The sequence below is a fragment of the Solanum dulcamara genome, chromosome 3 (assembly GCF_947179165.1).
Source record: "Solanum dulcamara chromosome 3, daSolDulc1.2, whole genome shotgun sequence".
Lineage (NCBI taxonomy): Eukaryota > Viridiplantae > Streptophyta > Magnoliopsida > Solanales > Solanaceae > Solanum > Solanum dulcamara.
Window position 1 is genome coordinate 6269250 of NC_077239.1, and position 22200 is coordinate 6291449.

Here is a 22200-nt window from a genome sequence, read left to right on the forward strand (position 1 = left end):
AATCACGGAACAAGATAAACTTGAAAAAACATACTCCACATTTCCACCCGCGAATATGCTCCTGCAGCAGCAATATCGCGAAAAAGGCTTTACAAAATATTCTGAATTATTATCTCACTTACTTATTGCTAAACGCCATAATGAATTATTAATGAAAAATCATGATAGTCGGCCCGTTGGTTCTTTGCCACTCCCTGAAGTGAATCAGGCAAATTCTAACCAACGAGAAAGAGGCCATGGCCCCAGTCGTGGTCGTGGTCGTGGCCGTAGTCAAAGAAGAATTTTTAATCATGATGCTCGGCTGGCACCGAGAAATAACCAGCAATATAAAAGGCAGGGTAAAAAGCCAGAAGCTTTACCGAAGAATAATTCAGAAACAATATGTCATAGATGTGGAGGTGTGGGGCACTGGTCGCGGATTTGCCGGTCGTCAAAACGCTTGGTTCAGCTATATCAGGCATCGTTAAAAAGGGCAGAAAATAATCCAGAGACAAATTTTATCTCTGAGGACAATATTAAGCCCATGCATCTAGATGTAGCTGATTTCTTTAATTTTCCAGAAGTAAATATGAATGTTGATAAGCCCGATAATATTTAAATAATTCTCTTTGTTGTTGTATGTATTAAATATTATGTTTGTATTTTTCTAGCTCAATGTAATGAAATAAAACTTTGTATAATAAATTATGTATTAATTATAATATTTACTTTCTTTCTTTGTGAAGAAAATATGGAAATGCCTCAAATCTTGTTTGGATCAATGATAAATCACGAGGATATTTGTGTAATTGATAGTGGAACAACCCATGCTATATTTAAAGACGAGAAATATTTTTCCAATTTACTTAGAAGAAAAGCTAATGTTACTACAATTTCTGGTAATTCAAAAATGATAGAAGGCTCCGGAAGAGCTACTATAATTCTATCTAAGGGGACAAAAATTGTTATAGAAGATGCACTATTTTCTTCTAAATCCCCAAGAAACTTGTTAAGTTTTAAAGATATCCGCAGAAATGGATATCATGTTGAGACATTAAATAAAATGAATATTGAATATCTTGGTATAACCAAGAGTGTCTCAGGCCAGAAATATATTTTGGAAAAATTACCAACTCTGTCATCTGGCCTATATTATGCAAAAATTAGTGCAATTGAAGCAAATATGATCGTAAACCAGAAGTTTACTGATCCAAATATATTTGTGCTATGGCATGATCGAATAAGTCATCCTGGATCAATAATGATGAGACGAATTCTTGAAAATTCAACTGGACATCCTTTAAAGAACCAGAAGATTCTTACAAATGATGAATTTTCATGTGCTGCTTGTTATCAAGGCAAATTAATTGTCAGGCCATCTACCCTGAAGGTTGGCATCGAATCTCCTGAATTTTTAGAGCGTATACATGGAGATATATGTGGACCTATTCATCCACCAAGTGGATTGTTTAGATATTTTGTGGTCCTAATAGATGCATCATTTAGATGGTCTCATGTGTGCCTGTTATCATCTCGCAACCTAGCGTTTGCGAAGTTGTTAGCACAAATAATAAGATTGAGAGCGCAATTCCCAGATTATCCAATTAAGACCATTCGCCTTGATAATGCTGGAGAATTTACATCCCAAGTATTTAATGATTATTGCTTATTAATTGGGATAAAAATTGAACATCCTGTTGCTCATGTTCATACTCAAAATGGCCTTGCAGAGTCATTTATAAAACGCCTACAATTGATAGCAAGACCTCTACTAATGAAAACAAAATTGCCAATTACTGTTTGGAGTCATGCTATTTTACATGCAGCAGCACTTGTACGTCTCAGACCGACACATTATAATAAATACTCTCCGTCACAATTAGTATTTGGTCATGAACCAAATATAGCCCATTTAAGAATTTTTGGTTGTGCGGTGTACGTGCCTGTAGCACCACCACAACGTACAAAAATGGGCCCTCAACGAAGGTTGAGCATATATGTTGGGTTTGACTCACCCTCCATAATTCGATACCTTGAACCGTTGACTGGAGATTTATTCACTACTCGATTTGCAGATTGTCGATTTGATGAAACAATTTTCCCGCCATTAGGGGGAGAGAAAAAGAAACCCGAAAAAGAAAAAGAAATTGCGTGGAAAGTTTCATCACTATCACATTTTGATCCACGTACCCGCACATGTAAACAGGAGGTCCAGAAGATCATCCACTTGCAGAAAATAGCAAATCAAATGCCAGATGCATTTACTGATTTGAAACGGATAACTAAGTCACATATCCCTGCAGTGAATGTACCTATCCGGATTGATGTCCCAAAAGGACCATCTACAAGTATCATAGCTTCTGAATCCCAAACACGCCAGAAGCGTGGTAGACCGTTTGGTTCAAAGGATAAAAATCCTAGAAAAAGAAGCGTGAGAAATAATAAAGATGATACTACAATAGAACCTCCTAAAGAAGGCCAAGATTTGAGTAATCTTGATATTCCTGAAGAAATCAGTGAACCCGAGACTCAAGTGAATGAAGAAATTTCAATAAGTTCTTTCGGTGATGAGATAAAGTTAGATCGATCTAAAATCACGGTTGATAATGTTTTTGCATATAATGTTGCAATTAACCTTATGCAAGATAGTGAAAGTCTTGAACCTAAATCCGTCGAAGATTGTCGACGTAGATGTGATTGGCCAGAATGGCAAAAGGCAATTCAATCAGAATTAGACTCACTTGCTAAACGTGAGGTTTTTGGACCTGTAGTCCAAACCCCTGAAGGTGTAAAACCAGTTGGCTATAAATGGGTTTTTGTTAGAAAACGAAATGAGAGAAATGAAATTGTAAGATATAAGGCACGCCTTGTTGCACAAGGATTCTCTCAAAGACCCGGAGTTAACTATGAAGAAACATATTCACCGGTTATGGATGGAATAACATTTCGATATCTCATCAGTTTAGCTGTACATAAAAATCTTGAAATACACCTAATGGATGTGGTTGCAGCTTACCTTTATGGTTCACTTGATAATGAAATTTACATGAAAATCCCAGAAGGATTAAAATTGCCTGAAACATGCAAAAAGTCTCGGGAAGTATACTCAATAAAACTCCAAAGATCATTATATGGTCTAAAACAATCAGGGCGTATGTGGTATAATCGCCTCAGTGAGTACTTGATAAATGAAGGCTATATAAATGATGTCATTTGTCCATGTGTTTTTATTAAGAAAATGGAATCAGAGTTTGTTATACTCGTCGTTTATGTTGATGACATAAATCTCATTGGAACCCCTGAAGAGGTCCAAAAGGCAATTGAATATCTAAAGAAAGAATTTGAAATGAAAGACTTTGGAAAGACAAAACTTTGTCTAGGTCTGCAAATTGAACATTTAGCAGACGGAGTTTTTGTCCATCAATCTGCCTACACTGAGAAAATCTTAAAAAGATTTTACATGGACAAAGCACATCCATTAAGTACTCCAATGATTGTTCGATCACTTGAAGTGGAAAAAGATCAATTTCGACCTCCAGAAAAGGATGAAGAAATTCTTGGTCTTGAAGTACCATATCTCAGTGCTATTGGTGCACTTATGTATCTTGCTAATGCAACTAGACCTGACATAACATTTTCTGTTAATTTGCTAGCAAGGTATAGTTCATCCCCAACGCGAAGGCATTGGAACGGTATCAAACATATTTTGCGATACCTGAAGGGTACTATTGATATGAGTTTGTTTTATACTAACAAAGGTTACGCAGACCTTATTGGTTATGCAGATGCAGGTTATTTATCAGACCCACATAAAGCTCGATCTCAGACAGGTTATCTGTTTACACACGGAGGGACTGCTATATCATGGCGATCTACAAAATAGTCCATTGTTGCTACTTCTTCAAATCATGCTGAAATAATAGCAATTCATGAAGCAAGTAGAGAATGTGTGTGGTTGAGATCGATGATACAGTTCATCAAAGAAAGATGTGGTCTGGAAAATAATGTTAAAGTACCCACAATTATATTCGAAGACAATGCCGCGTGTATAGCTCAATTGAAAGGTGGCTTCATAAAAGGAGACAGAACGAAACACATTTCACCAAAATTATTCTTCACACATGATCTTCAGAAGAACGGTGAAATTGATGTACAACAAGTTCGTTCAAGTGATAATCTTGCAGATTTATTCACAAAGGCATTACCAACATCAACTTTTGAGAAGCTAAGGCATAAGGTTGGAATGCGCCGTCTCCAAAATATCAAATGATGTTTTCATCAGGGGGAGTAAAATACGCGCTGCACTCTTTTTCCCTTAACCAAGGTTTTGTCCCACTGGGTTTTCCTGGTAAGGTTTTTAATGAGGCAGCAATCAAGGGCGTATTACCAGATATGTAGACACAAGCTTTATGGATATTCATGATAAATATGTATATTATGTTTTGTAAAATTTTATTTTACACGTGGACATCCAAGGGGGAGTATTATGAAAGTTGATTGTCCACTTATCATAATATTCTATATTAGTGGGGCCCACTCAAAGTGGGCAACTAACCCACTTGTTTTTCTTCATCTTTGATGGCTATAAAATGCCATCAAATTGGCACAAATTAATCATCCGAAGAAAGAAAAATACATACTGCAATCACTCTCTTCTGTTTTATTTTTCTTACTCTATCCGTCTAATTAATTGTTAAGGTAGTATATTCATAACACAATAATATATTTAGTATAATTTTATAAAGAAAGATTTGAAAAGGTAGGGTGTAAAGAGATTTTAACATTTACTTACATATTGGAGTAAACAAATAATTGTTCACATCCATGCTCTTAAACGAGAGGATGGCCTTTGGGCTACTGACCTGGGCGATATAACAAATCATGTTACCTCTTTTTACCAGAAACTCTTCACCACTGGTCACCTTCTTTCCCATCATAAACCAATTAGTCATGGTCCAGTTTTTATAAACTCTAATGATCACTATCTCCTCGGAGAAATGCCGACTGCTGAGGAAATTAAGGATACTGTCTTCTCCTTCAAACCTTTCAAAGTCCCCTGGGCCTGATGGGCTCCACCCGTTCTTTTATCAAAAATATTGGAACATCGTAGGACCTCAGTCATAAACTTTTGCACTCATGTTTTCACAAACAAATCTACTCCTGAGTCTACAAACCTCACCCATATATGTCGTATTCCAAAATGCAAAAATGCTACAAAGCTTAAGAATTTTAGACCTATTAGCCTCTGCAATACCTCCTATAAGATTATCACCAAGTTAATCTCCAGGAGACTGAGGAGAATCATTGATAACTTAATTGGCACTAGCCAAACCAGCTTCCTTAAGAATCGACAAGCTTCTAATAATGCCATTATTATTCAGGAAGTGATAGACCATTTTAGAAGGATGAAAAGTAAGAAAGGGTCTTTTGTGGCCAAAATAGATATCGAAAAAGCCTACGACCGAATAGAATGATCTTTCGTTAATTTTACCGTCCAGTACTTTAACTTTCCTAGCAATATCATTGATATCATCATGTCCTGCATCTGTACTAGCAAAATTGCTATTCTGGTTAATGGTTCCCGGACAGACTTCTTTAATCCTTCTAGAGGCCTAAGACAAGGAGATCCAATGTCCCCGTACTTATTCATCCTTTGTATGGAGGTCTTGTCTCACCAAATTGAGCAATCGGTCAATAGTAAGCTTTGGCTTCCGATTAAAATTTGCAAATATGGCCCAAATCTTTCCCACCTCTTCTTTGCTGACGACCTCATTCTCATGTCTCAATTATCCAAAAAGAGTAGTAAAGCCAGTAAGGACACCCTGGATAGTTTTTGCTCTGGCAGAATATTAATAACAAAAAATCTAAGCTTATCTTCTCCGATAATTGTCAAAAGAAAGACAAAGAGGACACTGCCAGTATTCTTGAAATCACTCCTAGTTCCTCCTTTGGCAAATACCTTGGCTTTCCTATCTTTAGGGGTAAGATGGTAAAGAACGATTTCCAAAGCATTATGGATAATCTCCAATCAAAGCTCAGCGGTTGGAAAACTAAATTTCTGAATATAGCGGGGCGTACTACTCTTGTAAAATCCACTTTGGGCCATATGGCTACCCATCTTATGCAATATATCAAGCTCCCCTGTTATGTCACTAACCACTTGGATAGAGTTCAACGCAACTTCATCTGGGGAACTACCAATTCCACAAAGAACCTTTACATGATTAATTGGGACACAGTCGTTAAGAACAAGGAATTAGAGGGGCTTAACATTCAGAAGAGTCGTGTTAAAAATGATGCTATGCTCACAAAGCTTGCTTGGAGGCTCTATAAAAACCCTAATTCCTTACGGGCTTCTTTATTAACGAAGAAATATACTAGGAATACGGTCATTCATAACCCTAGTAGATTTCTTAGAAACTGTAGCAAAATCTGGAATAATATTTCATTGGGATGGAAAAACTGCTCCATTAGTTGTAAATGGGACATAGGAAACGGATGCAATATCAATTTCTGGGATGACGTCTGGCTCCCCGGTCTCACTAGGGTTAGGAGTAAAATTTCTGGGCCTCTGAATAAAAATGAGAACCATCTGAAGATCAAAAACCTCCTTCGGGATGGTACTTGGTCTCTTAATTCCATATCTTTTTGTTTCCCTCCGGATATTGAACTTTTAATACGCTCAATCTATATTCCTCAATGTCATAGCTTTCCTGATAAAATCACTTGGGGCCTCACCAGTAACAGTGCTTTTTCTGTTAAATTAGCCTATCATATGCTTAATGCTTCCTCAATAGACTTCAATACGCCCACACCAAACTTTACCTGGATCTGGAAGATTAATTGTCCCAACAAAATAAAATATTTTTTGTGGCTTTGTAACCATGGAAAAATTAAAACGTCCTACCATTTGCATAACATAGGCATTGATATAAGCCCTTTATGTGACATTTGTAGCAAGCCTGAAACCATCATCCATTTATTCCTCGACTGTCCCTTGGTGAAAAAAATGTGGGACGAGTTAGGTATGGGGGCTGTCATTAATAAAATTAGGGACACTATGAGCCCAAATTGGCTGGAAAGTCTTAAGAATGCTAAGTGCACTTCCCTCCCTATAGACTGGAATCAAGCCTTTCCTTTTTTTATGTGGAGCATTTGGTTAAATAGGAACAAGAATTTTCTTGACAAAACTAAGGTGGACATCAACATAAAGGATGCCCTAAATAGAGCCTTTGAATATCTCCTAATTGGACCTAACAGTTATAAAGTTCCTAAAGCAAATAGCAGTAGTTACCGAAGCAAAATCACGAACCAAAATCGATTACACATTACTACTGATTTCAAACTAAACATAGATGGTTCGTTCGACTCCCATTCACGTCTAGGGGGCACCGGTTGTGTCATCAGAAGCTCAAACGGTGATTGATTTATTGGGAAAAGCACTAGTATTGCGGTCAACAATGCCACGAATGCGGAACTCATGGCTCTTTTACATGGCCTGCAACTGATCCAAAGAGAAAAAATCAATAAAATAACTAGGGCTGTACAGGACAAACCGATAAACCGCACCAAATCGATAAACCGAACCAAATCGAAAAAACAACCCGACTAGTGGTTTGGTTTGACTTGATTTGGTGTTTGAAAAAAAAAACGACCATTATAGGGTTGGTTTGGTTTTAACTAAAAAAAGTCAAACCGAACCCAAACCGACCCGATTATAGATATACTACTTTTAAATTATGTTATACATAAAAAATATTTATTAAAATGTAATTTATAAATATTTTTTAAATTTTTTTCATAATTTTTGTTTTCTTTCTTACATTTAGATTTGGACTTGAGTAGCTCATCTAAATAATATACAAAAAAAACTTATTTTATAAAGTTATATTATAAAGTTAAAACTTCAAACAGTATTGTGCCTCCATCTTATATGTTGATATTTTGTACTAGAACGCTTTTTAAGAAGCACTGCTCTGTGCTTTTTATTAGATACTTTGAGAAACTCGAAAAAATCCGAAAAAACCCGAAAAACCCGAGAAAAATTGATATCGAAAAACCCGATTTTTATTGGTTTGGTTTGGTTTATAGATTTAATAACCCGACACAAATGATTTGGTTTGATTTGTAAAAAATCCGAACCAACCCGATCCATGTACACCCCTAAACATAACCATCATCACTGACTCAACAGAGGTAATCAGATTATTAAATGATACGTCAAACTCTAACTCAAACCTCTTAATTGAATGCAGGGAGCTGCTCCGACTAACGAAGGAGCCATTGATCCAGCATGAACCACGGGAGCTCAACAAGGTGGCTTATATGCTAGCACGGAAGGGAAGGAAACTGACAACTGACTTTTTGACTAAAGAATGGACACTGTCCCCAAATTTTGTTCGAGATTTTGTTGGAAAAGAAAAAGTACCATATAAGATTCATAGGGAGCCAGTTTGTAATCTACTAACTTGTCCATCTACCACTATAACGGACAGACCGTGTAATGCTAGCAAGATAGGTTTACCTCCTGTAATGATGCATATCTAATATTAATATAAATCTTCTCTTGACCCAAAAAAAAACAAACAAATAATTGTTCTGATAGATCCCAATTCAAGACTCTATTTATTTAAATAAAAACAAAATTGAAAGGAAAAAAATATTTCCTTGATTTTATGAAACATCATTTTAAATCAAAATAATAAAATAAAAACAACATTATTATGAACAAAGAGATCTAGAGTACCAATAGTATTTATTTTAGAGAAAAGGGACAAATATACCTCTCAATCTTGATCTCATATGCAAGTAAGCACTCCAATTTTGAGTATGTACATATAGACATCATTGTGTCAGTTGAATACTTTAACTTACAAAATGTCTATACACCTTTAAATTTATGTGTCTCATCAGCGTCGAGTGTTCACAAGACATAGTGAAAATGAGTTGGAGTGTTTATAAGTTTCAATTGATACAAGTTAAAGTGCCTAGATATGCATTCTCAAAGTCGAAGGCTTACTTGCCAACTGAGATAAAATTTGAATGTATATTTATATATCATCTCAATGAAAAAAATTCAATCTTAGTCATAAAATTTGTTTGGATCGGTCTGAATAAAAAATAAATTATTTTTTTAATTTGGTCGGATTAAAAGGAGTAAAAAAAATGGGTGGGGTAACTTTATAAACCACATAACATTTTTTAATTAAAAAAATCAGTTTTAGATTCTTTATTTAATTTAGTTTGTTGATGAAAAGTTTTTATTGAGGATATATATGCACTAATTTTTTTAACGAAAAAAATATTCACTTTTCGGAAATAGCTTCTTTATCTTTATGAGATAATGATAAAATTTGCGTATACTTTATTTTTTCTAGATTCCACTAGTGGAATTTCACTAAATGTGTTGTTGTTTTATCGCAAGATTAAGAGATATATATGGCCTATTCCCTTTTATTTTTAGTATCAATGTGGAGTCATAATTAGATTACAAAACTAAATAGTCAAACAAGAAACATTAATGCATTAACTAGGTGGATTGCTAAGACACTTCCCTGTTTTTCCCTCTATAAAATAAAAATAAGACTTGACCTCAAGGGAGAACAAAATTCCTACTAAAGCAAAAACACAGCTATTCAAAGTTGACAGATGGCAGATGTTAAGTTGCTTGGTCTATGTTATAGCCCTTTTAGTCACAGAATTGAGTGGGCTCTAAAGATTAAGGGTGTGAAATATGAATTTATAGAACAAGATCTACAAAATAAGAGCCCTTTGCTTCTTCAATCCAATCCAATTTACAAGAAAGTTCCTGTGCTAATTCATAATAGCAAGCCCATCTGTGAGTCAGTTGTCATTCTCGAATATATTGATGAGGCATTTGAACGCCCTTCCATCTTGCCTAAAGACCCTTATGATCGAGCTATAGCTCGATTTTGGGTGAAGTTTTTTGAAGAAAAGGTATATTTCTTACTGGGATCTATATATCAGTAAAAATACTGAGAATTTAATACTTTTATAAAGACATAATACATAGACAGACATTTTAATTTGATTTTAACTTATAACTAAATATTTTATTTTGAATATGCACATTTAAGCACCTTAACTCGTCTTTACTATATCAATTGGACACTCCAATATATAATATGATCATTGAGATACTTCAAAATTTATGTGGCATGTAAACATCGGGTATCAAAGAGACACATTAATGAGGATGAATTGAAGTGTTTAACTGTCAGTTGAGACCTAATTAATATGTTAGCTATGCACTTCTCAAAATTGAGGTGCTTACTTACTAAATGAGGCTGAGGTCAAATTTGAATGTTTGTTTATCTATTATATTTTTTATAAAATTGGACTAAATGAATATAAATGAAGTAAGACTATTGTTGTATATTCCTCTCTTGAAAAGTGCGTAAAATTTTTAAAGTTCCAATTGTTATGTAGGGGCTAGCAATGATGAAAAGTATATTTCTCAAAGGAGAGGAGCAAGAGAAAGCTAAAGAGGAAGTTTATGAGATGTTAAAAATTCTTGATAATGAGCTCAAGGATAAGAAGTTCTTTGTAGGTGACAGATTTGGATATGTTGATATTGTTGCAAATGCTACGGCACTTTGGTTTGGAGTTCTTGAAGAAGTATTTGGAATTGTTTTGGTAACAAGAGAAAATTTTCCAAATTTTTGTGCTCGGAGAGATGAATACTACCTCCAAAACAGAGAATATTTACCTCCAAAAGATGAATTGCTTGCCCATTACCAAGCTTACATTCAACGTGCTGCTTCAAAATGAGTACACCTTTGTTGAATTTCAATATTTTGGGTGGCAATAAAAATTAGAGATGAATTTATGATGAGTTTTTGTTAATTCAATTTGAAATTGATTTTTGGTTGCACTAGGGGTATGTAAGAAAAAATAATGCATGTTATAAGATTTATCATTATTTCATTACTTAATATAAATCTTGGATTCATGTATGAATAAAAATATGGTTAGAGAAAGCTAGCTTAGTCAGGTCAAGAACTGTCTTCTGTTGTTGATTTTTTTTTAAAAAAAAGTGACCTTTGTGGCTTGCGTAAGGTTGGGTCGAGGCTCGGCCCATGGGCCAAAATAATATTTAATTTAAATTTAAAAAAATTAAAAAATTGTGAAAAAGAAGTAAAAATAAAAAATACTGATTATTATATAAGTCTTAGTATCTTACACAATACTTTACTCATTTAGCATAAATCTATGCAAGTTGCATTTATCCTTGCTATCAAATTTGAATGTAAAATTTGAAAGGAAATCGTGAAAAAGAAGTAAAAGATAAAAATAGTCATGACCAAATAAGTGTTATAATACACAATACTTTATTCATTTAGTGTTAAAATTCTTAAACTAAAATTAGCACCTGTCATAAAAAAAGAAGAAGTTCAAATGCACTTGATGATGTTTTATGTTGGATATATATTATAGGCTAAATCTATCGGTTACCTCCTAAAGTTGGCATCAACATTCACTTAAATACCTCAATTAGGTTTGGTTCATTTTAGACACTTCACATGGAGTTCCGCTGTGTTATTTTGACACCATTATATATTCTCAAAACTAGTTTAAGCTCGTGTATCAAACGCATCCTACATTGATAAATAAACAAATCGACAAGTGACACGTGAATTCTATTTTATTTTTTAAAAAAGTTCACTTTTATTTTTTTCTTTTATCTCCGGAATATCCCACCCACCCCCTTTTTCTGCTTCTTCTTCTTTTTAGTGCCTTCTTTCTCTTTCTTTTTCTCTGTGTTTTTCTTTTCCAAATACACCAAATTCATATGTTTTTCTCATGCCAAATAAAATTTTAATTTCTTATGTTACATTTCTTGCTTCCTTCTTTCTTGAATATCTACTTTGTATTTTGGGTGAAAAATAACAGTATTATTTAAATGGTGATGTAAAGATATTATGGGAAGGATGTTATTCGAAAAGGGCACAGTTATATGAGGAAGAAGGAGTAAATAAGGCTCACTAAGAAATTGAGAGTTTTTGGAGTAAATAAGGCTCACTAAGAAATTGGGAGTTTTTTTTGGATTTGTAAGAGGCTTTTTCTAAAAATCGTATCTATTTGTGTGAATTATTTTTTTAAATGATATTATTTTTCTTAATTGTATCAATTGTAAGGAATCTTTAAATCTAAAAGGACTTGGAGTGTAATAGTTTGTTTCTATCCTAAATTTCATTGTTAAATTATGGCAATTTGCAATAAGAAAAATTGAAAATAAGGAGAGTTTTTCATTATTCTTAAGGGTAAAAGGTTTTTATTCAATTATTGTAGCAGACACCATTGATGTAATAGAGTTTAAAAATTATTTTTTAATTTGATTTTAAAAAGAAAAAAAATATCACAAATTCTTAGAGAATGTTGGTGGTCTTATCTTTTTAGTAAAGAAATTGACTTTTATTGTTGAAGAAATTGGATTCTAATGTAACCTAACAAAATTTTGTAGGATTTTTCCAAAAAGTTGTGTGGTAATGGAGGATGGTGGAAGGTGAACAAGTTGTTGGGAAAAAAGAGTGAGGAAGAAGAAGTAAGAGAGAAATATTTTTCAAAAAAAGAAGATATTCACGTGCTGAAAATTCGTGTAACATATTTATTGTACTGAGTCAGCGAAAAGTGTCAAAATCACACAACAATAAAACCTAATTGAAGTGTCTAAGTGAAAATTGATGTGAACTTTAAATGATCAACCTATATTATAAGTTGTTATCTAATTATGTACTTGCATATAGTTATATGTTAGAAGAAATGTCAACAAATTGACATTCTTATAGGTATGAATTGAGATTGAAAAGTTTTTCCTATAAAACATTTAGAAAAAAATGAATAGGATATCCCGCCCTAGCCTGCGACCCTTCTAGGGTTTTGAATTGTCCATTTTAAGGCCGTTTTAAATGAAATTTAAAGGCCGGCCTATCTTAACCTGTCAAATTCTTTGAACTGCGGGCGATTGGGCTTAAATCATTTTGACAGTTCTATTTTATGACCTTAAATTAAGAGAAAATTACATGAATAAGCAAATATATACTAGTTAATTAGCTGCCATGTGACCAGGAGGTCACGGGTTCAAGCCTTGGAAACAGCCTCTGCCAGAAATGCAAGGTAAGACTGCATACAATAGACCCTTGTGGTTGAGCCCTTCCCTGGACCCTGCGTATAGCGAGAGCTTTAGTGCACCGGGCTGCCCTTTATACTAGTTAATTAGCTAATATAGCTATAATTTGAATTAATTATGGTTTACGGAATTTATACAAATTGAGTTTTGTATAATTCACGCAATTTATACAAATGCTATACATGAATTAAATTGTATAGCGAAATATACAAATACTACAAATTGTATAGCGAATTATACAAACGTTGTACATGAATTGTATAGTAAAATATACAAACGTTATACCCAAAACTGTGAATTGTATAGCGAATTATACAAACATATATAAATGTTACGCGAATTATACAAATGTTGCTATAATTATTGCTACAAATTGTGATTAAGATATTTTTGAGTGACTATATGCAAAAATTCCTCTTAAACTAAAGATATATTAAATATACCAAATTGTCCTTTAATCTTATGATTTTAAATATATCATGAAAAAGTTGGAATTAAAAAATTACTAAAAAAAGAGACATTGTTTTCTTAAAATATTCCTTCCTAAAAAATTAAAAAGTATTTTTACTAATCTATCCGTAGTTAAATATTTTGGGGAAAAAAATAGCTCTTTAAGGAGTTTTGGGTTATTATATGATATGTTCTTCTGTATAGCTCTATAAATAAAATTATTGAGAATCATGATATTTCTTGCTTGTCATTGTATAACACATTATTAGCACGAAAATCTAATCTTACAGATTAAATTTCAATTTTTCTTATCCACATAAAAGACAAAATGTGTGATCGTCCAGTTGAAACTACGTTTTAGTTTTGTAGGTTGTAACTTGTAAGCAGTGACCTACTTGGTTATCAAATCTGGCATTAAGCAGTTTTTACTTTTCACATTACAATTTGATATTAGAGGTGATCTACTTGTATATTATAATATTACACTTATTTATCATTTACTTACTTTAAAATTTGAATTTGCGTACGAATAAAATTATTTGTCAGAGAAAGGTATCTTATCTATTCACACCGCAAGGAAGTTTCACCCTATTTGCTGGTGGGGTCAGTGATTGTATATTAATTTATCATATCAATTTTCTCATCAAATTGAAAAATGAAAGATCAAATTAATTGGTGTGCAGTGACTCGAAATATAAAAAAACTCTCTTCATTTTAATTTATTATCATGTTTTGACTTAATACAAAATTTTAAAAAATAATAATTTATTTTAATTTTTACTACAAAAATATATTAAATATATTTTTATATAAAATTAAAAAGTTATCAAAAACGAAAACAGTATTCTTCTAAAAATAAACTAGCAAAGAACAAATAAATTGAAATACTTTAACCTAGCCACTAGATTTGACCAAAAAGTGGGTGACATAAGCACACAAGTCATCTTTATTATTATAGTAATATTAATCGCTCCAAGATGGTTGCTAATTTATTCAAACAAGTGTCGATTAGTCAAACATAATTAGATTACAAAATCAAATAGTCAAACAAGAAACATTAATGTATCCGTATTTTTCTCTCTATAAGCAAGACTAGACATCAATGGAAAACAACCAACCACACATAATTAAGCAAAACAATTGAGAATCAAAGTTGTGAAATGGCAGAAGTGAAATTGCTTGGTTCAAGATATAGCCCTTATAGTCATAGGGTTGAATGGGCTCTAAAGATTAAGGGAGTGAAATATGAATATATAGAAGAAGATTTAAAAAATAAAAGCCCTCTACTTCTTCAATCTAATCCAATTTACAAGAAAATCCCAGTGCTCATTCACAATGGCAAGTCCATATGTGAGTCGGTGGTCATTCTTGAATACATTGATGAGACATTTGAAGGCCCTTCCATCTTGCCTAAAGATCCTTATGAGAGAGCTATGGCGCGTTTCTGGGCTAAATTCCTAGAAGCTAAGGTATATTGCTTTCATGTTATATATTCCATTTAATTGCAAATTTGGTTAAGTCATGTTATTACATTTACTTTAGGTATTGTGCTTTTTAATAATCTTTTTATTCGGTCAGAGATCTATAAATCGGTAATAATATTAAAAATTGCTAAATTTGGATTAAGAGAACTTTAATGATGTAATATAATCTCATATAGTCAACAAGAACTTATTTGGGATTGATTAATGTACTTGGAGTTGTTTGGTAGCTGATTTGCAGTTAAGTTGTGCGGACATTAAATCTTGTATAAACAATATCATATTTGATAATTGGTTAGAAGATAAATTATTCATGTAAAAAATTAGTACAGTGTTTGATTTGCAATTTAAAAATACGCATAGCTAATACATATATAAGTCATGAGAAAATTTATATATAATTATTTTTGTTGGATAGAAGGTGGAATAACGAAGCTCTGTATAACTTATTTCTTTCGTAAAATAATATGTAGATTCTATCATAATTATTTTATACATTATCAATACATGTACAACTTTAATCAGCTACCGAAACGACCTCTTAGCTTATTAAGTTTTGACTGTCGGGCAGGGGCCAGCAATGAGGAATTGTTTCTTCCTCAGAGGAGAGGAGCAAGAGAAGGCTAAAGAGGAAGCTTACGAGATGTTGAAAGTTCTTGATAATGAGTTTAAGGACAAGAAGTTCTTTGTGGCTGACAAATTTGGATTTGCTGATATTATTGCAAATGGTGCGGCACTTTATCTGGGAGTTCTTGAAGAAGTATCTGGAATTGTTTTGGTGACGAGTGAAAAGTTTCCCAATTTTTTTGCTTGGAGAGATGAATATTGCACCCAAAACAAAGAATATTTACCTCCAAGAAAAGAATTGCTTGTCCGTTACAAAGCCTACATTCAGCCTGCTTTAAAATGAATTGTTTGTCCGTTATCGCTTGTTAATTTCAAGATTTTGTGTGGCAATAAAATTTAGAGATTGAATTTGGGGTATGTATGAAAAAATATGCATGTTATGAGATTTATTTTTATTTCATTAGTCAATACTCTCTTAATGTTCTCATCGAATTGGAAAGAGCAAGAAATGACTTGTGACTAGTGTGAACGCATTTTTATATTGGCCTGCTATATTTTCTAAGAGTAAGGTATATTACTTTCTTTTTCTTTTTTTTTTAAAAACAAAGTGACTAACCGCCTTTATTAATATATATAAAAAAATCAACAGGAATAAGTACAAGCAAGCGGGGTATGTCTTACCTTACTAATCTTAATAAGGTAATGAATCTTTACTAATTAACAAGCATGAAGAAAATAAGAACTAGAGAGAATTAAGTATTCTATAACCATCATCGAGTTTGTCATATACTCCGTGTTGATATTACAAATGAAAATGCTTAAATACTACAAAAATATAAAAATCAAGAAGAAAATTGAGTTATCAACCTCAAATCTTCCTTTTACAAATGTATGAATTAAAAAAAAAAAAAAACAATTGTCCGTCTAAAGTAACCTGAAGTATTTTTCTTTTGTCTTCTTCTTCAAATCTGTCTAACAACACTTAATAGTTTATCACTTCTTCTTAGGTTTATTGGATCTTATTAAATCTATTGAAACTGTCATATGGTTTTGCTTTGCCAGTCCATTGGTGGGGGCCTCAGAACAAACTCCCCAGTGGGGATGGATGAAATTTTTTCAGCCCATTTAGGAATGAGACTTTTTAGCCAAACCTCATGGACTCAACCTGCGAGCCTCAAAGGCCGACTTGTGGGTTATGAATTTTAAAAATATTTATTATATGTATATTTTAAGTAGTATTTGATTTTGCCAAATCTTTAGCAACTAGGCAATTGGAGTTATTATAACTATGAATCTTTGACCTCTTTTACTTTTGTGTTTAGGCCTAATTTCTCGTTTCTCCTTTCTTATCTGGTTTATGAAAAAATGATCTTGTAATGTATATTATTATGATGAATCTTATTGACTGTTATATCTTGCATGTTCTATTGTTTTATAAAATATTCCACTAAAGTGTGTGAAACTCATAGACATGTGAATTTTTGACGTATTGATGTTGTGTTGCTCAATGTTCGATAGTCTTTTTAAGAGGTCAATATTGTCCACCTTTTAATTGAAGGGTCAACTCGTCCCCACCTGCAGCCCGTTTAAAGTTGAGTTGAGCTGCTAATTTATAGGCCATTTAATTAAAAGGGACTGTAAACAACAAATTTTCGAGCCGAAAAAAATAAATAATCAAGACCGGAAAATTGGAGTAACAAAGTGTAATATTTGATTTCAAAATGTAATGCGGTTACAATCTCTATAATAATCCTCTGATTCTTCAAATAATATGAAACACGTTGAACTTGAATTTGAATTTGATTTAGAGTCAAGGGCTTGAATAGCTTGATCTTGAATATTCGTCTTGAATTTGGATTTGAATTATTCGTCACGAACACTTGTATGGTTATGACGAACAGTAAAGATGAACAAGTAACTTGATCTTGATCTTCTTCTTCGTTCTTGATCTTGAACTTGAATTTGATTGCTTGAACTTTGTAGCTTTGTAGAGAATTTGCGGTCTTTGATCCACGAGCTCTCTTCTTGTTTCTTATTCTTCCAAAACCCTCTCCTTTTCAGAATAATAAGGACCCCTATTTATAGTTGTAGGGAGTGGTATGAGGGTGTGATTTGATTGGTTGGTTTGAACTGACCAATCAGATTTCTTTGTTGAAGAGTTTTAATTTAATTGGTCAGAACATGTCACATGGACACGTGGCATTATTTTAGTGGCTTATTTAATTTGACTTAGATTGCCACATAACTCTGACATGTGGCATGATTTTAGTGGCTTATTTAATTTGACCTGAATTGTCACCTAACTTTGACATGTGGCATGATTTTAGCGGCTTATTTAATTTGACTTGGATTGCCACCTAACTTTGACACATGGCATAATTCTAGTGACTTATTTAATTTGACTTGGATTGCCACCTAACCTTGGCATGTGGCATGATTTTGGGCCTCTAGGATGAGATGATATTAGGCTTAACAAAGTGGAGTCATCTTTATAGCCCAAATCAATGGATTTAGGTTTTTTAATTAAATCCACATTTATTGGGCTTAAATAATTGACCCAATTTTATTAATTCAAAATATTTATTTGGACTAATATATCTTGAATTCAATATAAATTGAACCATTCTAAAAATTTATATTCAATAAATTGTAAATGATTACAAATGCCCCCTGCTTCAAGTCTTGTCGAGATATTTTATCTTTTGAAGACTAGACTTGAAGTATTACTTGTAGGATAATGGCATGCCATTTATTTTGAGATGTACCGTGAATTCATACTATATTGATGCACTCCTTCATCATTGTTGGAGTAGGAATGTAGCAAATTAGTTATATCCAATGAGGATTAGGAAAGAGAAGAAAGAAAAAAAATGATTTTTTTTTCACGTTTTTTTTTTTGGGTGTTTACTTGTCATGCAAGATTCCACCACTAATTAAAATCCGATTAGGAGTCAATTTTGTAGAAGCCTAATTCAAGTTTGAATCTAATTATAATAGGTGCTAATAAACCTCTATAAATAGATGTCTGACATTCATTGTTTTGCAGCAATGTGGCTTGACGATCATCGCCGTGGTACTTTCTTCTTTCTTTTCTTTGATTTTCAACAACCTTTTCCTCATCTTGACATGTCTGTCGTAGAAAATTCATATCTTATTGTAGATACGTAAGAATCATGAACGGTGTGATTTTCTAGAAACTAGACTTCTCGATTTACAACATATCCAAAATTGAGAATTTAATACTTTCATGACCGTTCTAGATAATTGATTTTTTTATTTTTTTCACATTTTTTTTTTCGTTTTTTTTTCCTTTTTTTTTTTTTTTGCAAATGCCTACCCTTTATTCTGTCTTCCAAATCCAATTAGAATTCTGAAAGGACACACTTCTTTTAGAATATGGATAGCCCAAATTTTCACAATTTCACATCCAATTAGGATTTGAAGAGAATAAATTTGTATCATTTTACTAGAGTTCTACCAAAAAAAGTAATTACAATTACTTTGGAAGAAGGACTCTCTCACCATCACTATTTGTCTATAAATAGACTCTCTCCTTCTATTTATTTTCATCATTGGTATTGACAGTTTTGATACTCTTTTTTGCATATCCTCTTGAGTTCATCAACATATGAGGTACATTTTTTTTTAATATATATATATATATATATATATATATATATTTATTATTTTTTTATTATTTTTTTTAAAATGAAAATATTACTTCATATGCAATAAACTTTTATTCTATTGGTCCAAGTTAAAGACTTTACACCGTCTGAGACAAAGACTTTACATAATTTGTGGCAAGGAAAAGTCAATCCATAGTCCGAGCTAAAGACTTTACACCGTCTAAGGCAAAGACTTTACATGATTTATGGCAAAGACTTTACACCGTCTGAGTCAGAGGCATTCCATAGTCCAAGCTAAAGACTTTACACCGTCTGAGGCAAAGACTTTACATGATTTGTGGCAAAGAAAAGGCATTCCATAGTCTGAGCTAAAGACTTTACACCGTCTGAGGCAAAGACTTTACATGATTTGTGGCAAAGAAAAGGCATTCCATAGTCTGAGCTAAAGACTTTACACCGTCTAAGGCAAAGACTTTACATGATTTGTGGCAAAGACTTTACACCGTCTGAGTCAGAGGCATTCCATAGTCCGAGCTAAAGACTTTACACCGTCTAAGGCAAAGACTTTACATGATTTGTGGCAAAGACTTTACACCGTCTGAGTCAGAGGCATTCCATAGTCCGAGCTAAAGACTTTACACCGTCTGAGTCAGACATAGGTTTTGCCCAAAGAATATAATAGTTCATTATTGAGATTCATTACCATGATTATTGAATTACTAATTTAAGCGCTAACACTTTTTATTTTTTTAATTTTTTTTACAGATTGAATCATGGTTTACCTTAGAGATTTGACTTCCTCTTCTTCAGAGTTGCGATACCTTTTGTGTTTCGATAGTACAAGAGATATATCATTGTATGAGAGCACCAAATCCAGGAGAGGTTCAATTTATTAGAAACCAAACTTCTTAACATATCCAAAACTTATAGTTCAAGTCTTGCAGGATAGCTCTAAGCAATCTTCAAAAATGAATTTCACATACAGAAAAGCTGATAGATTCACATTCGCATGTTCTTATTAAAAGAAATATTCGTATCCTAGTGTAGAGAATCCAAAAATAAACTACAGCATGTACAATAATCACAGCTAATAGCTTTATGGATTTGTACGAATATTTTTTTGAAGTCAATTCAAATTCTGTATTGATTGGCCCTCTTTAATTCATATGTCATGTATGACAATATACAAGAACATTGTGATGCTCAAATAACAGTGTGCCCCATTTTTTTTGAACTTATGAGACTAACATTTAGGATGTAACTCATGGATTATGGTGGAGAGGGTCAAGAGAGACTATGAGTTCTTTGGATACTCATGCGACTGAACTCAGAATGTAATTCTAAGCGCCTACGTACCTCAGTGAAGAGGATCAAGTCATAACGTAGTTCTGGGAGTTTTTTTTTTTTTTTTTTTTGGGTGTCGTGCACAGTTTATACTCTTGCGGGCCAGGAGTAACATGCAGTTTATACTCGTACCTTAAGGAGTGAGTTTCTTTTCTTCAAGGATAGTATCTCTTTATGAACTTTCCGTTAATGGGGCCAATGCGCAATCCTTCTGAGTCAACCAGTCTGTAAGCACCACTTGAGTATACTTCTTGTACCACATATGGTCCATCCCATTTGGCGGAGAACTTGCTTCCAGACCGATGAGAAGTAATAATGGGCCTTCTTACAACAAGAACTTGATCACCCACTTGGAAGCATCTAAGACGAACCTTCTTATTAAAAGATCGAGCTAGACGAGCTTGATAGCATTGTAGACTTTGTTGGGCCTCTAGTCTTTTTTCATCAAGAACCTCCAATTCTTCAAGGCGCAACCGAGCATTTTCTTCATCAGTGAGCCCTTCTTGAATGGCAAGGCGCAATGACGGTATTTGACGTTCAAGTGGAAGAACTGCTTCAACTCCATAAATAAGAAAGTAGGGAGTCGCTTGTGTTGGCGTGCGATACGTAGTCCTATATGCCCAAAGAGCCTCTTCCATTCTTTCATGCCAATCTCTCTTAGACTTGGAAATAACTTTTTTCAACAAGTTGCAGAGTGTCTTGTTAAATGCTTCAGCGAGACCATTAGCAGCTGCATAATACATAAAGGAATTGCGTTGCTTGAAGACAAAAAGATCACATATCTTCGTCATTAACTTGTTATCAAATGGCTTGCCATTATCTGTCAATATGTATCGAGGAATACCAAAACGGTAGATAATATTAACTCGAATAAAGTTGGCGACATTCTCTTTCTTTACTTCTCTAAGAGAAACAGCTTCTGCCCATTTTGAGAAGTAGTCAGTTGCAGCCAGGATGTACAGATGTCTACCAGAGGACTTAGGCAATGATCCAACAACATCCAAACCCCAAGCTTCAAATGGCCATGAGGCAATAGTTTGGTGCAATACTTCTGGGGGTTGATGTATAAAATTCGCATGGAATTGGCAAGCTTTACATCTTCAGACGTAATCCAAGCAATCTTTCACCATGGTTTGCCAGTAATATCCCATCCTTTTTATGTGAAAATGAAGTTTTGGTCCAGACTGATGCGCTCCACATACTCCAGAATGCGCTTCTTGCATAGCTTGAGTAGATTCATCTGCCCCCAAACATCGTAAGAGAACTCCATCGAACGATCGCCTGTAAAGTGTATTTTTATAATAAAGAAAACGAGGGGCTCGTCGTCGAATTTCTGTTCTTCTTCAAAGGTTTTCTGGCAATATTCCATAACACAAGTAATCTATTATTGGTTGTCGCCAATCGTCAATTTCAGCTTCTGAAGTGGCGATAACTTGTTGAAATTCTTCTTCATGCTCATTTGGAGGTGGAGTTATCCATCTTTGGCAAACCACAACTTGTATTTTATCAGGAGATACTAATGCAGAAGCTAAAGCTGCCAATGCATCAGCCTTTTTATTTTCCTTTCTTGGGACATGTTGAATAGTCACCTCTCCAAGCC

The 22200-nt window shown here is 33.5% G+C and overlaps 2 protein-coding genes across 2 annotated transcripts; both read left to right on the forward strand.

Annotated features, from left to right (window-relative positions):
• Positions 1–9429: 9429 nt before the first annotated feature.
• On the forward strand, positions 9430–10873 carry LOC129882307 (probable glutathione S-transferase). Its single transcript, XM_055956553.1, has 2 exons — positions 9430–9936; positions 10429–10873. Exons 1-2 carry the CDS (start codon positions 9628–9630, stop codon positions 10768–10770), a joined length of 651 nt encoding a protein of 216 aa, XP_055812528.1. The 5' UTR covers positions 9430–9627; the 3' UTR covers positions 10771–10873.
• A 3719-nt stretch (positions 10874–14592) lies between these two features.
• Positions 14593–16095, forward strand: LOC129881500 (probable glutathione S-transferase). Its single transcript, XM_055955696.1, has 2 exons — positions 14593–15048; positions 15632–16095. Exons 1-2 carry the CDS (start codon positions 14740–14742, stop codon positions 15968–15970), a joined length of 648 nt encoding a protein of 215 aa, XP_055811671.1. The 5' UTR covers positions 14593–14739; the 3' UTR covers positions 15971–16095.
• The last annotated feature ends 6105 nt before the right edge of the window (positions 16096–22200 follow it).

What these genes read in the sequence shown, in the direction of transcription:
- LOC129882307 (XM_055956553.1), top strand. Translation starts at nt 9,628, where the DNA reads ATGGCAGATGTTAAGTTGCTTGGTCTATGTTATAGCCCTTTTAGTCAC. An exon ending in TGAAGTTTTTTGAAGAAAAG is followed by an intron (nt 9,937 to 10,428) that starts GTATATTTCTTA and finishes ATTGTTATGTAG; the next exon opens with GGGCTAGCAATGATGAAAAG.
- LOC129881500 (XM_055955696.1), top strand. Translation starts at nt 14,740, where the DNA reads ATGGCAGAAGTGAAATTGCTTGGTTCAAGATATAGCCCTTATAGTCAT. An exon ending in CTAAATTCCTAGAAGCTAAG is followed by an intron (nt 15,049 to 15,631) that starts GTATATTGCTTT and finishes ACTGTCGGGCAG; the next exon opens with GGGCCAGCAATGAGGAATTG.